The sequence below is a fragment of the Pseudorasbora parva genome, chromosome 19, assembly GCF_024679245.1.
Source record: "Pseudorasbora parva isolate DD20220531a chromosome 19, ASM2467924v1, whole genome shotgun sequence".
NCBI lineage: Eukaryota > Metazoa > Chordata > Actinopteri > Cypriniformes > Gobionidae > Pseudorasbora > Pseudorasbora parva.
In genome coordinates, this window is record NC_090190.1 from 26,651,227 (window position 1) to 26,668,726 (window position 17,500).

At 38.1% G+C, this 17,500-nt stretch overlaps 1 protein-coding gene across 5 annotated transcripts in view; it reads right to left on the reverse strand.

Annotated features, from left to right (window-relative positions):
• Positions 1 to 5,807: 5,807 nt before the first annotated feature.
• The window catches only part of LOC137048196 (oxysterol-binding protein-related protein 3-like), a 159,801-nt gene continuing 148,108 nt past the window's right edge, over positions 5,808 to 17,500 (reverse strand). For all 5 annotated transcript variants that reach the window (XM_067426240.1, XM_067426239.1, XM_067426237.1 and 2 more), the window contains 2 exons: positions 8,456 to 8,578; positions 5,808 to 6,589 (listed from right to left, as the gene is read on the reverse strand). In XM_067426240.1, coding sequence (XP_067282341.1) covers positions 6,478 to 6,589; positions 8,456 to 8,578 — 235 coding nt within the window. In that variant the 3' untranslated portion in view covers positions 5,808 to 6,477. The remainder of the gene's footprint in view (positions 6,590 to 8,455; positions 8,579 to 17,500) is intronic.

Sequence of the window (17,500 nt, forward strand, 5' to 3'; positions counted from 1 at the left end):
GAATGCTTGATGTAGTTATGACGCCAGATGGTGATGAAGAACGCAGCCGTACGTTTGATAATATGCCAGTCCTCCATTAAAGTGATTGACTGAATCTGAACTCGAGATTTTTTCGCACAAGCGACTTTTGCCGCGACAGCCCAAGGAACAAAATTATAGGCTGACATGGACTTAAACGCCACTGTATTGTACATTGTTACTTTATAGTAGGGCCGTCGATCAACCGCTACGAGACGTTAGGATCTTCAACTAACTGTAGCGTCAGCTCTGCACCGTGAGCGTCAGCATGCGTTGAATTGGTGCGTCAGCATCTGCGAACTCAAACATGAGTAAGTACCGATCTTTTATACCCAAGTATTAGAATGTGATTGGATAGATAGAAGTTGAAGTGACGTAACAATTAAGTCTTCCTGGCAGAACTTATGCTAAAGCTTTCATTTCTTGTAGCAAAAAATTGAAACGATCACCCTATCATGTTGAATGTCTGATCCAAAAGCTGGCAGCTCTTGTAGCAAAAATTTAGACAATCACCCTATAATGTTAGTAGAGTGGAGTTAAAATGGTATTAGTTGGTATTATGTGATCATGATCAATTTCATATGCTGTATAAATGGTTTGTGTGTTTTTTCCCCCCAAGAATGTGGAATTTTGAATGATGGGGTTTATATCATTGTGTTTGATTTTATGTATTGTGATGGCTGGAAATGACACTGTGCATTTGTATGTTTCAAGTAAATCAAGGGTCATTTGGTGGGAGTGTAGCTGACACTGGTGGGTCAGCTGTGTATGCATGTATGTAATATTGGTGGGGTTTTAGGGGTTAATGTTTATTTTTTTCCTTTTGTATTTTTGATTTTAATGTGATTTATTTATGCACATGTATTAATTTAGTTAATTCTGGTGGTATTGGATTTAATTTAGTTGTACTGATTGGTCATGTGACTCTTCCTGGGTTATTTAACCCGGAAGTATTAGTGTCAACAGAATGGCAAACATGAATTGAGATCTGCATGGGCTCCTGATGATTCTACTGTTGGTTACAGGCAAACACGGTAAATGAGTTAATCTTATGTATTTCTTTATTTGATTTTTGGTCTTTATGGGTGTATGTAAAACTTGTGTTTTTTTGTTTACATTTTAGTTTTCACAGTGTCTCAAATGTACAAATAAAAGAGTGCTAAAGGACATCAGTACTTCAGAAGCGTGGACTGTTTAATGACCAACGAGTAGTTACAGAGACTCCCTGAGTGGCTAAATCACATATTAAACAGACACGTTCAGTTATTAATTGTAGTGTCTGTTCTCTAACTGAACTGATTTTATGAAAATGAATGCGGGTTGCAGTGGGAAAGGGATCAGTGATTCAATAATCTAGTAGCGGTGGCTTTGGGAGTGGCTTTGTAGGGCAGCGAAGCATTCAGGGAATTGTTGTCTTTCATCCCCATGAGACAAAAATACGTTTTCTGTCTTTTCTCAGTCTAGAAAGCACTAAATTAAAACTACATTAATGACCTAGTTTAAATACAGATTCATCTTCCCAGCGCTGAAGTACTCCTTTAAGCTAACAGTCTAACCATATTTTCCATCCTTTCCCTCTCTGATCTCATCTTACTGTTTTATTTCAGTTTATTTGTCACTCTCATAGTGACAACCTATCCGGAGGACCCTACTAGCTTAGTCAGTATCCTACTAGTGGTCACTAGGTGACTGCTTACAGTCATCAATTATACTCAAATTCATAATTTTGTGTTTACCAACCCACATAAGCATTCACACAGCCCCCATAGCCGTTCTCCAACAAAATGAGCTAACCCCCTCTGTACAAACTTGCATTTGCCTTTGCGATTTCTCTCTTGGGTTCCCATAAGGGTGAAAGTATGCCTCAGAAATCCAGCCCTGCCACCATCAGGGACACGGCAGAGCATGCAATGGACATCCTCCAGCCTAAAGCAGCCAGCAAACTGCATTAGAGACAAGCTTGATGTGGTGTGGTTCGAAAATAACTAAAACGGCCCAACCACCTGCAAAACAAGGAACAGGTTTGACTTTGATCACTATGACACATTACATTTCATATGCATGCAGATTGCATTACAAATAATCTCAGCTCAGCAGCTAATAAACTGTACCAGCATTGACCTAATGAACCTTTAGCTTTGAACTCTTTTGGGTCATGCATTGGTCCCTCACCCTACTCTCAATAACCTGTGTGCCAAAATGTTGAAGGTTCTCAATCCATCCTCCCAGGCAGGAGACCTAAAGGACTGACTGGCCATTGCGAGAAACAAGGTTCCACCATGGAAGACTGCATCCTCAACCTGCGCACACCACAGGATGTCCCACAGTTGTCGATGACAATATCCTTCACCAAACCATTCACACAGGTGTCAAGTGGCAGCTGCACAAGGACTGGTGGACATGACTAATCTCAGAGACCAATAATGACAAATAAAAGTGTCACCAAATGTCTTTACTCATTTTTGCAGTTGGTCTGCTGTTAGCTTTCTTGTTTGCTGCTGTTGTGCTTGGGGCTTTGGTATTGTTCAAAATCTTTCGATTCTGTGCCAATTTCGATACCATATCGATTCATGATGCAACTTTTTGTTTTGAAGAAGAACAGAATAAAAGTGCATTCACAAATAGACTGCCTAATAGAGTTATTATTTATACCACGCTGCGATTTTCACTTGACTTCACTTGAATGTGCCGATTTTCGATAATGCGATTTATGACGATAATGAATATGCACGATATTGTTATCGTGGGCACTTTAAAATATCGTAAATAATAATTTATTAACAATTAATATTAATATATTAATATTTTTTTATAATGCACTAAAGAATACTTTGCCCATCAACTGTAAAAATACTCAACACCGCTGTATTCTTTGTCAAAGGGACACGCGTGCTCAAGTGTAAATGAGAAGCACATGCACGAGTGAAGGAGACTGAATGAAACGTGCGTTCACTGACAGCAGAGGGCGATGATGAACTGCAGAATGCAGCGGTGACCCCGGAAACCCCGCAAACAAAAGAAACAGCATGTAGTTTTTAAAACAGCCATTCGTTTTTTGTAATCTATATGTTGTTCATCACAGCACCAAATACTTAACACTTAAAGACTTAATAGGCTATTTATTTTTAAACTTAAACATTTTTATGTTTTAATCTGGACTACAACATGCCCTAATAATTAGAACTGTTCTAATTATTTGTTATTGTTCAGTAAAACTTTGAGACATACGACTTCATTAGTTAACATGTTAATTCATTATTACCAAACTGACAATGAAAAATACTTATAAAGAATTAATTATTCTAAGTAATGTTAATTTCTTAGTTACTGTTTAATAACAATCAATATAACTTTTTTAATGGACCTATGATAAAACTAACAATGATCAGTATTTCTTAACCAACATTACCAAAAACATTATACTTTCTCTACCAAATGTAGCTATTATCTTAGTTAATGCATTAAATAATGAGACCTGATAAGAAATGTAATTTGTTAGCCTACCTGTTGTTCTTTACAGCCTAATTCTTTTGCACTTTAATCTGTTTGACAATTGAGACCATTTAACATTAATGTCTCTTAATTTTTTTTTCCAGAGCTGTATATATTTTTGGTCCATTATTGTATTGAAACATTGTTATTTTTGTTATTACAAAAATAGTTCTTAAAGCTGCTATGCTATGGCAACACTTTTTTTGCTACTTTTTTCATTATCAGGATAATATTGTATATCGTGATAAAACTTCAGCAATTAATCGCAACATGAAAAAATGATATACGCCCATGCCTAACTGCACTGCACGTATCACACGATTATTACGGAGGCAGCTGACTTTAATTGACAAATATACAGCTTTACTCGCAAACTACAATCCATGTTAACCAATAAGGTGATAATCAAAATGTGTATCCATGCAGTAATAATTTGGTGTTTGCTGTCGTAGTAGACAGTAGCGCACAGCTGTTCAGTGCTCTGCCGCGGTTAACGCTCACACTGCATGCGAACCGTGCTCGAGCCCAACCGAACCACGCTTGAGCCCAGCCGAACCACACTCTGGCCCAACCGAACAACGCTCGAGCCCAACCAAGCCTCGCTCTGGCCCAACCGACCCACGCTCGAGCCTAACAGAACCGCACTCAAACCCAACCGAACTGTGCTCTGGTCCACCTCTTCCAAACGGTCCAGGGCCGACCAAACAAACCGCGACAGGGCACGGAACGGAGCACTCACACTTGTCAAATGAACCGGGCTTTGGGGCGGACTCGGGAACAGTTCAGGGTGATTACACAGCCACCATTGGTTGCCTCTTATCGCTTATGTTGCACTTTGCTGACTAGGCATCCACTTTTATAAAGTGTAGCCACACTTTAGACCTCTTTGGCATTGTAAGACAATGTGGTAGAACACATGAGAAAAAACTGGTCATACATCGCACGACTGTGATGACTTAATTTTTGCCGCGCACACCTTCTCACTAGTGCGGACCATAGAGGAGTGGATGTGGCGAGTAGACTATAAACCAAGCTGAACTTCTCGTCACGAAAAGACCTCTCGTTAGTGAGTAGTGTTGAAAGTGAAATTCTGTTTAGTAAGCATGTGTAATCCATTTGAAACTGTGGTAAGTTTTGGATTCATCATCAAATACGGTAAGCCATGTCTTCTCCTTAACCTCTCACATAATATACACATGCTACATGCTTAGCATATCTATCTCGGTTGGCGAACAGGGCTTCACATGTGGTAAATGTAAGGAAATAATCAGGCTGACGGAGATGATATCAGAATTAGAGACACGCATCCAGACTTTATGTGAGAGTAGTGACTAACAGCAATTAGAATTAGACCCCATTGACATGCATTATACGAGCATGGAGCTAAAAATCTTAATTTGTGTTCTACTGAAGAAACAAACACACCTACATATTGGATGCCCTTGGGGTAAGCAGATACACAGCAAGATTCCATTTTTGGGTGAACTATCCCTTTAAACAACTTATTTAAAAAATGCAACTTGATCCTACAGAATTAGTCAATTGCAGGCCAATCTCAAATCTACCGTTTCTGTCAAAAAATACTAGAAAAGGCAGTGTCTTCACAATTATGTTCCTTTTTAGAAAGAAATTGTATCTCTGAGGATTTCTCGTCAGGATTTAGACTGTATCATAGTACTGAGACTGCTCTCATCAGAGTTACAACTGATTTACTCTTCTCATCTGATCGTGGTTTTATCTCTGTTAGAGTTACTCGGTCTTTCCACTGCACACATACTATTGATCACAACATTCTTTTGAATAGACACAAATGCAGTAAATGAAGAGATGTCACGATCACAAGTTCAGTATGAAGTACCGCAAGGCTTAGTGTTAGGACCGTTGTTTTTTTTACCCTGTATTTGTTACCGCTGGGATATATCATATAGTCAAAAATTAATATGGCACTTTCCCGACTAAGGTCTATGGCAACTGACCTTAGGGTATAACTTATCCCTGTGTCTCTGCAGTGGCGTGCACAAAGGCGTGCTCTTGTATTTGCTATTTTTGGATGCAAACAAGTGCAAACTTCAAATTTCAAGTCTCATCTGATTGGAAATGAATTTGTGCAAGAAACTGCACAAACCCAATTACAGATTCAGATTCCAATTTCTATGTAAAGTGCTCTGAGTGCCTATAAAAGCGCAATATAAATGTAACAAATTATTAAATTATTATTATTATTACACTTTTCACAAAAATATTTTAGGTAGGTTTAATTTGATAAATCCAAAAAGAAATATGCTTTCACTGTTAACTACCGTTTGAGCAATTACCAGAAAGTATTTAATACAGCATCATTTTCAATCAGACAATTAAATGTAGCCATTAAAAAGCATAACTTACAGCAAACAGTATACACATGCATTATTTAAACATACAGGCCTACTGAAATGGAAAACTTAAAACATTCTGCATTAATTACATTCTACATTAAACCACTATAGAATATATGAATATATTGATGACCATGATGAATATATTAATATATAATCAGTACATGTCCCTTAAGTGTAACATCCCAAAGTCTATTACAGTCTGAAAAATAAAATAAAAATTCTACTATTATGTATATCATACTCCTTGACAATAGACCTCATCTTCCAAAAAAATGTTAAAACTCATTAAAAGAAAACAACTATATTTTATGACAAATTCCTTACACATTATATGGAAAATATTTTAGATTGACAAACCTATTTTTAAATCATCAGTAAAAAAGGAGGGATTTATGTCTTGAGGAATATCATAATTTAGAATAAAATGCACCAAAACTCCATTCCTACATTGCCATTGAACAAAGTCTTTGTCTTGTACTAAAATTCACAAGTGTTACATAAAATATAATTATATACATACACGAAACGTAATGTGCCAAAATTCAAGAGTTTTGTTAACAGAACACTGGGAGGACAAAAATCAATATCATCAACACCATAATTCCAGATTTTCAGTGCTGGCAAATCCTGGATTTTCTCGAATCTTCCAGTAAGTGCCATTTGTCACCCACACCTCTCTTCCAGCATGATCTAGGGTTTTTCTGATGAAAGAGAAATATTTGTACAATGTTTTAATAGAGGGATTCACAACTGATACACATGAATGTACAGTATTGTTCAAAATAATAGCAGTACAATGTGACTAACCAGAATAATCAAGGTTTTTAGTATATTTTTTATTGCTACGTGGCAAACAAGTTACCAGTAGGTTCAGTAGATTGTCAGAAAACAAACAAGACCCAGCATTCATGATATGCACGCTCTTAAGGCTGTGCAATTGGGCAATTAGTTGAAAGGGGTGTGTTCAAACAAATAGCAGTGTCTACCTTTGACTGTACAAACTGGGATTTAGCAATCCTGTGAATCAATAAACTAATATTTAGTTGTATGACCACAGTTTTTTAAAACTGCTTGACATCTGTGTGGCATGGAGTCAACCAACTTGTGGCACCTCTCAGCTGTTATTCCACTCCATGATTCTTTAACAACATTCCACAATTCATTCACATTTCTTGGTTTTGCTTCAGAAACAGCATTTTTGATATCACCCCACAAGTTCTCAATTGGATTAAGGTCTGGAGATTGGGCTGGCCACTCCATAACATTAATTTTGTTGGTTTGGAACCAAGACTTTGCCCGTTTACTAGTGTGTTTTGGGTCATTGTCTTGTTGAAACAACCATTTCAAGGGCATGTCCTCTTCAGCATAGGGCAACATGACCTCTTCAAGTATTTTAACATATGCAAACTGATCCATGATCCCTGGTATGCGATAAATAGGCCCAACACCATAGTAGGAGAAACATGCCCATATCATGATGCTTGCACCTCCATGCTTCACTGTGTACTGTGGCTTGAATTCAGAGTTTGGGGGTCGTCTCACAAACTGCCTTGTGGCCCTTGGACCCAAAAAGAACAATTTTACTCTCATCAGTCCACAAAATGTTCCTCCATTTCTCTTTAGGCCAGTTGATGTGTTCTGCACATGCCTTTTTTTTAACAGAGGGACTTTGCGGGGGATTCTTGAAAATAGATTAGCTTCACACAGACGTCTTCTAACTGTCACAGTACTTACGGGTAACTCCAGACTGTCTTTGATCATCCTGGAGGTGATCATTGGCTGAGCCTTTGCCATTCTGGTTATTCTTCTATCCATTTTGATGGTTGTCTTCCGTTTTCTTCCACGTCTCTCTGGTTTTGCTCTCCATTTTAAGGCATTGGAGATCATTTTAGCTGAACAGCCTATCATTTTTTGCACCTCTTTATAGGTTTTCCCCTCTCTAATCAACTTTTTAATCAAAGTACCTGTTCTCCTGAACAATGTCTTGAACGAGCCATTTTCCTCAGCTTTCAAATGCATGTTCAACAAGTGTTGTCTTCATCCTTAAATAGGGGCCACCTGATTCACACCTGTTTCTTCACAAAATTGATGACCTCAGTGATTGAATGCCACACTGCTATTTTTTTGAACATACCCCTTTCAACTAATTCAACTAATTGCCCAATTGCACAGCCTTAAGAGCGTGCATATCATGAATGCTGGGTCTCATTTGTTTTCTGAGAATCTACTGAACCTACTGGTAACTTGTTTGCCACGTAGCAATAAAAAAATATACGAAAAACCTTGATTATTCTGGTTAGTCACATTGTACTGCTATTATTTTGAACAATACTGTATTTAGTTGATGAATTATCTGTGTTGATTCATTCTGTATGCAGATGTCGTCTATTTTTACAAATTTATATTATCTGCAAAATATTTAATTAATAAATTATGTGGTTCTCTGACATAATTATAAACCAGAGGATTAATGTGTATATTACCAGGAGTGAGTTTAGAACCATAAAGGAAAAAAACAAAACAAAAAACAACACAACATTAATAAGGGGGTAAATACTGGGACTCACATAAAGAAACGTGGAACATGCTCTTCGCCCCTTTTGGCCATTGCCTTACGTCTGTCACGCTGTTTCTCCTCTATTTCATCCTTACATTTATCAGCTTCCACCACTTTACCCTCTTCAAGTAGTCTAAAGCAAAATATATATTTACACATAAATAAATAAATAAATAAATACATTTCACATCCATTTTCAAACTTGCCTTGCATTTATGCTTTAAAATAACATTTAGAAATATTTGCACACACAAAAAAAAAAGATACAGAAGCCTTAATAACGGAAATGGAGTACAGTAGTTTGATTCACTTTAAAATCATCTCTTCATACACCTTTAAAGGGATACTCCGCTCAAAAATCTAAATTCTCTCATCATTTACTCATCCAACAAGCTTTTCCCAGACTTTTTATTCAGATTAACATAAACAAACGTTTTTTGTAAATAAAAATAATGATTCTTTGGGGTAAATATAATAAATATAATGCAAGTGTATGCATCGGTATGTTGTAATGTTCAGTTATGTTTTCATTGACATTTAGGGTGCTTCTCAAATGGAAGGCTGCATCCTAGTGAGGCTGTGTCCTTCCTAGTTCAGTCCTTTGGACTGAGCGTGTAGGCTAAAATCCTCCTCAGCATTGAATGTTAGAATGAGACTGTCTAGCAAGTGTCATGTTTCCGCCCCTGATGTTATGGCACAAAAATACTATTAAAATTTGAATATAAATGATTATTATTTTAATTAGAAAGCTAGTTAATATAAAGTTTTTTTAATATAAAGCAATACAGAGAATGACAATCATATGTGGTCTCCCATTGACCTAAATTATTGGCAGTTTAGTTATAAGTGATTACACCAAAACAAAAGATAACGTGTATGCCTTCATCTCCAAAATTACTTCAACATTATGTTTCTCATATGACTGACGACACGACAGCTGATATGCAGCTTTACTAGCACGCAGCCTTCTGATCAGGGCCGTACACAGGCAGTGGCTCAAACCAAGAAAAAGGGTACATGCAAAATCATCATCACAATTATACCATCAAAACAATAATAATAAAAAATACATATGGCAAAAGCATGAGATTAAATCAGGATTAGATAGACTATTTTGATTTATTGACATCCATATTAATTTAAGTCCTAAGTGTCAGAAATGAACAATTGCATTAAGGGGCAATATTTTGTGATAAGTCACCTTCTACATGAGAGTAATTGAATAATGTAATTAAACAGATTCAAATAAAACACTGATTCATTCAGGCAGGTGCATAATTATAGATGGCGTATAGTCACACTGGGGCCTGTGTGGCAGGGGAGTTGATTAAAGGACTAACTGGCCTGTTTTCCTAGCCTTTGAGTAAGGCTTAAACAATACGTCTTTCTGTTGTCAAGTCAACTGGAGTGCTGAATCGCAGAGTAGGTGCAAACATATCCATATTGATATAATCAGATCAGACACTTTTTTACTATTTTTCACCACTGTCATATTTGTTGTGCATTTTTGTTGTTGAGAGAAAAGTGTGCATGCAGCACAATGACATTTATCTAAACAGCACTAGCAGTGTGGACGAGTTGTTTATTAACAGTATAATGCTAGGAAGTTATTACAAAGTTCTTTTAACCCCAAAGCAAAGTTCGATCAAGAATTTTGCAGCACATGTTGGAGAGAGATGAAAAAAGAAGTGTTCAATTTAATAAGAAACTGATGAGATACAGATTTCAGTCGGTGTAAATTATGTAGGTTAGGCACACAAATGTTAGAGCTCCCTTTTAGACAGGTATGTTTATGTTTTTTACAACTATGCAGCCCAGGGGGCTCATTTTAATAGCCTGCACTGGGGCCCATCATTACCAAGTTATGCCACTGCATTCAAGACCGCGAAACAACTTTCTGCTGCTTGGAGACACACATCTGTATGCTGTTTGGAACAATTTTCATAAGCGTGAATCAACATTAAAAAAAAAAAGTGAAATATAACGCACAAAACTAAAAAAAAATTTATGTGAATTTAACCAGAATCACAAACGCAGTCACATAAAAAAAAAAAAAAAAAAAAAATCAGCATCAAGTCAAACATTTAAACAAGTTATAATTTGGTCAAACTTGAATAATGAATTCACACAAAATCATGTTTTCTGCTCTGATTTGTATGCCTTTACTCTTTTCTCCTTTGCTCTCGCTTCCACATTCTGAGCTTGTATTTCCAAATGTTGCAGTTTGAGTTTCATGTAAATCAGGGGTGCATCACTATTGGTACACTAGTTCAGATTGACAGCTCATCCCGTAGCCAGTCAATTGAAGAGGGAAGTTGACCAAGTGTTGGTAAGCACCCAGTCGTGATCACATTCATTTGACTGCTTTAATTGTGAGATCCCTCCCATCTATCATACAAAATAATAGATTCCTAAGATTATATTCATAACAATAAAATAATGTATTTCTTTGCTGACACAGTAGGTGCGTTTACATGGAGCACTGTAATCGGTTTAAAAGTCCAATCCAAATGAAAATGCTCCATATAAACACCTCAATCGGAATAAAAATGCCCAAACCAAATGAAATTGTTATCAGTTTGAGAGGGGTGGGAAAAACCTTTTCATGAACCGATCAAACGAAAAATGTAACCATGTAAACGACCTGACCCAATTACTTTTCAGTGTGCGTCCTAACATGACATGATACACAGAGTACGCCTTCAGCGTACACCACTGACCGTGCTCACACGCAGGCTATAATGTTAAGAGGAAAGTTAATTTTTCTGAGGGGTAAACTTTTTATTTCGTTAGAAGTTATGAAGATGATGTTGGCATAATGACACAAGACATAGCCCGGCTACATCCTCTCATCTTGACAGCGTTTGTCCCAGGCAATTTTTACTTCAACTGTGCCTGACAGAATAATTAATTTTTTTATGAGATGTTTACACTTATAAGTCCTGGTGGCCGTTGAGATTTGCTATGGCATTTTTCTCCCTCTATGAACAACCCCCTCACCCCCTTGGCACACCACGACCAACACACATATTAGTGGTTATTTATGCAATGCCAACAGTACGACAACAACCACAAAAAAAAAGGCACACATTCAGTTGGGTAGTACCACTAAATCAGTGAAATAGGAAATAAAAGGTTGCCATTTATGGAAAAATTTGACTGTATATATCCTCTCAACGTGTATTTAATTTTCTCAAGTTTTAAAAAATACATGACGTCTCTGAGCCATCGGGAGACAGAAGGATATTTAGCTGACTTCCAGTGTAACAATAAAGAGTGCCTTGCTAGTAAAGATGTAAAAGCTATGATGTCTTTTTGTGTAGGGTTAAGTGCAAGTGAGGGGTCAGGAATTCCAAATATAGCAATCAGAGGACGAGGTTGGAGATTTACCCCGATAACAGAGGACATAATATTAAAATAACCCAGCCAGAAATCTTTCAACTCAGGACAAAAAAAAAAAACATGTGGCTAAGATGACAAGGTGAGCCATGACATTTATCGCATTTGTCTTCCACGTCGGGATATATTTCAGATTGTCTAAGTTTAGAGATATGTACCCTATGTAAGACCTTAAACTGAATAAGTCCAAGACGAGCACAAGTTGTGGTAGAACGTATCCTCTCTATGGCCTGTTCCCAGGACTCCTCCTGAATTTGTATTCCCAGTTCCCTTTCCCATGTACGCTTAAGTTTGTCATTTGAATCATCGCTAAAAGCTAAAATAATGTCATACAGCCTAAAAATGATTCCTCTGTTATGAGGGACAAATGAAAGCATGGTTTCCCAACAATGCTCTGGAGGTAAAGAGGGGAAGTTAGGGAAACACTTAGCGTCAAAATTACGAGTTTGAAAATAGCGAAACAGATGACTAACAGGGAGTACATAGCGAGATGACAAATTGGTAAAACTGTCGAAGACACCGTCTACATATAAATCTCTAAATTGTGTAATACCCTTGTCGTACCACAGTGAAAATGTCGAATCCGAAAGCGATGGAGGAAATAAGTGGTTGTCATTGATAGGACCCAAGGAAGAACCATTTACAAATTTAAAGTGTCGTCTGAATTGATACCAGATTTTGAGCGTATTAAGAACCACTTGATTATCGGTATATAGAGAAGGTGTTGCGGGTAAAGAGGTATAAAGTAAAGCAGGTACAGAAGATCCCTTACAGGATGATAGTTCCAATTTACACCAAGAGGATCCGGGGGATTTTAACCAGTAGCAAAGTTTATGAATGTGAGCCGCCCAATAGTAATTAAGAAAATTAGGTAATGCTAGTCACACTTTTCTCCAAGTTTAATTTATAGCCTGAAAAAGAGCTGAAGTTCTCCAGAATACCTAAAACAGCAGGGATAGAGAGTGAGGGATCAGATATATACAGTATATATATACAGAATATAGTTTATATTCAGTTCTATTACGGATGATTCCTTTGAATAAAGGGGAAGATCTTAATGTAATTGACAGAGGCTCGATGGCAATAGCAAAGAGCAAAGGTGATAAGGGGCACCCTTGGCGAGTTCCCCTCTCAAGGGTAAAATAATCAGAATAAACATCATTAGTATGAACACTGGCCTTAGGAGATGAATAGAGGAGGCGAATCCAAGAAATAAAATTTTCACCAAATCCAAATTTTTTTAAAACTGCAAACAAGTACTCCCACTCTACCCTATCAAATGCCTTCTCGGCGTCCAAAGAGATCACAAGCTCAGGAAGTTCAGCAGAGTGTTTAGAGTAAATTATATTGAAAAGTGTACGGGTATTAAAAAACAATTGACGTCCCTTTATAAAACCATTTTGCTCTTCGGATATAATATGAGGAAGCACATTCTCTAAGCGGGATGCAATTACCTTAGCCAATACCTTGACATCAGCATTAAGCAAAGACAATGGTCTGTAAGACCCACAGGAGGTTGAATCTTTGTCCTTTTTGAGAAGGAGAGCAATAGTGGCTTGTGTCATGGTTGGAGGTAAAAAAAACACTTTCCAGGGATTCAGTGAATACGGATAAAAGTAATGGTGCCAATTTGCCAGTAAATTTTTTAAAAAATTCAATCGGAAACCCGTCGGGGCCTGGGGCTTTATTAGATTGGATGACATTAATTGCATTTAATACTTCTTCAAGAGAGAGTGGAGAGTCCATTTGCATGGCAGTAGTAGAATCAATGACAGGGTTCGAAAGATTCTGTAGAAATGTATTCATTTTAGTGTTATCAGTAGGAAATTCAGATTTATATAATAAAGAGTAAAATGATTTAAAAGTAGCATTAATTTCTAAGGGGTCTGCAGTAATAGTGTCATAAATGTTTTTAATAGTAGGTATCAAACGGGAAGTGGCCTGTCGTCGTATCTGATGTGCCAGTAAACGACTTGCTTTATCACCATGTTCGTAGTATGAGCCACGGCTACGTAGTAGCAAGCGCTCTGCCTCTTTAGTTGAAATAAGATCAAATTCTGCTTGCAAATCGAGATGCTGCTTAAGTAATTCTGGAGAAGGGTTCAATGCATATTTCTGATCAAGGTTACTAATCACAGATGTAAGTGCATTAAGCTTACCATTAATCTTTTTATTAGAAAGAGCAGAGTAAGAAATAATTTGACCTCTCAGGTAACATTTAAGTGTTTCCCACAGCAATGAATACGAAAAGGAGTCATTGTGATTAAAAGACAAGAACTCATCAATAGAGTTTGAAATGAGTTCACAGAATTCTTTGTCTGACAAAAGAAGAGAGTTAAATCTCCAAAGTGGTGGGCTAGGTTTATAATTAGAGAGTTGAATATCTAATAATAAAGGTGAATGGTCAGATATTACAATACCTAAATAGTCAGAAGAATTAACACATGAATTAAATGTGCTATCAATAAAAAAGTAATCAATTCTAGAGTATGAATGATGCACCTGGGAAAAGAAAGATAATTTTTTAATAGATGGGTTACGGGATCTCCATGGATCAATAAGACTATTCTGTTCCATAAAATCAGAGAATGCTTTAGACATAGCAGATCGAGTCAGATTTCGAGGATTAGACCGATCCAAGATTGGGTCAGAAACACAATTTAGAACCCCACCAAGGATCAGCAAGTGTGTGTTCAAGAAGGGGATGTTACTCAGAAATCTGTTAGCGAATTCAACATCATCGAAGTTTGGGGCGTATACGTTTACCAACAAAACCTTTTTTTGCATCAGGGTCCCAGCAACTATGAGATATCTGCCATTCCTATCAGCAATAACATCAGTGGATGAGAACTGAACTTTTTTGTTAATTAAAATGGCGACCCCCCTTGATTTTGAATTAAAATTTGAATGGAAGACTTGGCCTACCCAGGGGCAATGTAACCTACACTGATCTTTAACATGAAGGTGAGTCTCCTGCAAAAATACTAAATCAGAGTTTAAACGTTTCAAGTGCGCAAAAACCTTAGATCTCTTAACAGGATTACCCATACCTCGTATATTCCAACTGATGAATCTGAGAGGTGTGGCTGACCCAGCAATGCTGGGATTTAAATTGTCATTAACCATCTGAATAAAAAAAATTAAAATGGTCATACAGAGCCGAGGTGAACCCCCCCCCCCCCACCCCAACGTACCTTAAACACAAATACACCCAAAGTCCTCATGTAAACACAAAACAAAGGAGACAGCAGTGTTTCCCACAATAACCACAAGTTGTCCACAATAGTGTTGAACAACCCGGAGACCATGCCGAACAAACAAAAGCGAGAGAGAAAAGAAAAAACTCCCGCCGATCTCAACATTAACAAATGCGCATGAATACAGTAACGCACGTGAAAATACAAATAAACAAATAACAATAGGTCCTCAGTCTTGCGCAAATAGATGCAGAAGCCATAAAATGAGAAAATACAAAATATGGTATAGACTTGTTAACAATGTCCAGTAAGGTTGAGGAAAATAAATATAAAAATAATAATAATAAATAAATAAAATTAAAAAAAATTACCTGCTACAAACAGCCCATAATTACACTAATTTAGTAAGTGTAGCAAGCCAGAAAACCCTCTAATACTGAACAAATAGAGATTTAAGACTGGAGTAGAACCGATCTGAAAAGCTATTGAAGCTCACCCAGGAACCAAAGTTTTGACAAAGTTGCTGGCATCCTCCGCAGAAACGAAATCCTTCTCAACACCATTGTACGTGATGCGAAGTCGCGCTGGATGAAACAGACCATAACGCGCAACATCAATGCCACGAAGTTGGCGTCTGACCTCATTGAATGCAGCCCGAGCCCGAGCTATCTTGGCGGTGTGGTCAGGAAAGACTGAGACGGTCACTCCTCTGACTTTAATCTGTCGGAGCGCTCTAGCGCGGCGCAGAATGTCCATACAGTCACTGTGATAATGAAACCTGCACACTATGGCTCGCGGACGGTCACCAGGCTTGGGTTTAGGTTGGAGGGTCCGGTGGGACCTGTCCAAAAGCGGCTCCTTTTCTAAATTGAACGCTTCCTTCAGCAAGGCGGCCACCGCTGCAGTAGTACAGGTGTCAGGGCCCTCCGGTACTCCCACTATCCTAACGTTGTTACGCCTTGATCTGGACTCCAAGTCTTCACATTTATTTTCCAGCTTGGCTACGCTAGCTGTGAGGCACTCGATAGTAGTTTTCATCTCGGCGATGTCATCGGAGCACTCAGTGAGTGAGTGCTCCATTTCTCCAACCGTACCTTTAAGCTTGGACATGGTAGCCTCGGTAGCAGTTTTATCGTTCGCCAGCTGTGACTTTACCGCTTGCAGGTCAAGCCTAATAGTAGGCAGAGCATCCCCGAGTGTATCCTGGAGTTCCTTTTTAAAAATATCAGCAATCTCTTTCCTCACCGAGGCCAACAACTCGAGCTTAAGTGCATCGATGTCAAGGTTAGCATGCGCCGAGGCGCCCTCAACCTCTGAAGCAACAGATGACCCACTCAAGGGTGTGGTCGCAATTTGAGGACTAGGCCGCAGTTGTGTCTGAATAGTTTTGCGAGTTTTAGAGTTCTTTCCAGCCATCTTACGCAGTCCAAAGTTAGACTTCCTAACAACAAAAAATCAGCGGAGCAAGACTATGCTAAATATGTGTAGAAAAAGCGCAAAATTACAATATTAATCGAGATCGGCAGGAGCTTCCAAACTCACGTCTTACTCCATTAGAGCTCAGCAGCGCCCCCCTCGACATTTCTGATGCAGCAGACATGCTGCTCTGTGATGATTGCAATGGAAAGTCAGCACATGTAAACCCCAGATCGGTTTACATAACGTCTCATGTAAACAGTCCACTAAATCTTTCAATCAGAATTATTTTAATCGGAATGATAAAAAAAGTGTGCATGTAAACGTGGCTAGTGATAGAGAGCATGTCACACTAGAAGCTCAAGTCAACAGTGGTATGAGTCACTTTGTGACGTCATCGTTTTTTCAACTGATTGGCTACGGGATGAGCTGTCAATCTAGAACTAGTGGACCATTGGTGATGCTAGCGGATTTACATGAAACTCAAACTGCAACATTTGGAAATGCAAGCGCACAATGCAGAAACGAGCAAAGGAGAAAAGAGCACAGGCATATAACAAATGAAAATAAGAGCAGAAAACATGATTTTGTGTGCGATTCAGATAATTCATGATTCAGTATTGAGCATTATAATTTTAAACTTCTTTAAATGTTTGACTCACACTTTTTATTTCTGTGACCATGTTGTTTGTGATTCTGGTTAACTTATCATTGATTTTTCAGTTTTCTAGGATCTCTAGAGTGCTGACCAGGGCAAGGTAACCTTCCTCTTGCATGCAGCAGCTGACCTATTAACAACTCCAAGCAACCTTAAGATCTGGGGCAAAGACGAGGATCCATCCTGCAAGCAGTGTGGAGCAGCCCTGTGCACCCTGAACCACATCTTGAAAGGATGTCCAAGGCACTGGGAGAAAGACGCTACGGATGGAGACATAAGGTCCTCATCACAATTGCCAAATGGACGGGTGGGTGGGCGTGTTTGTACTTTTATTTACTTTTGTTTTATAAAAAGCATTCCATCAACTATCACAAACTATGTATCA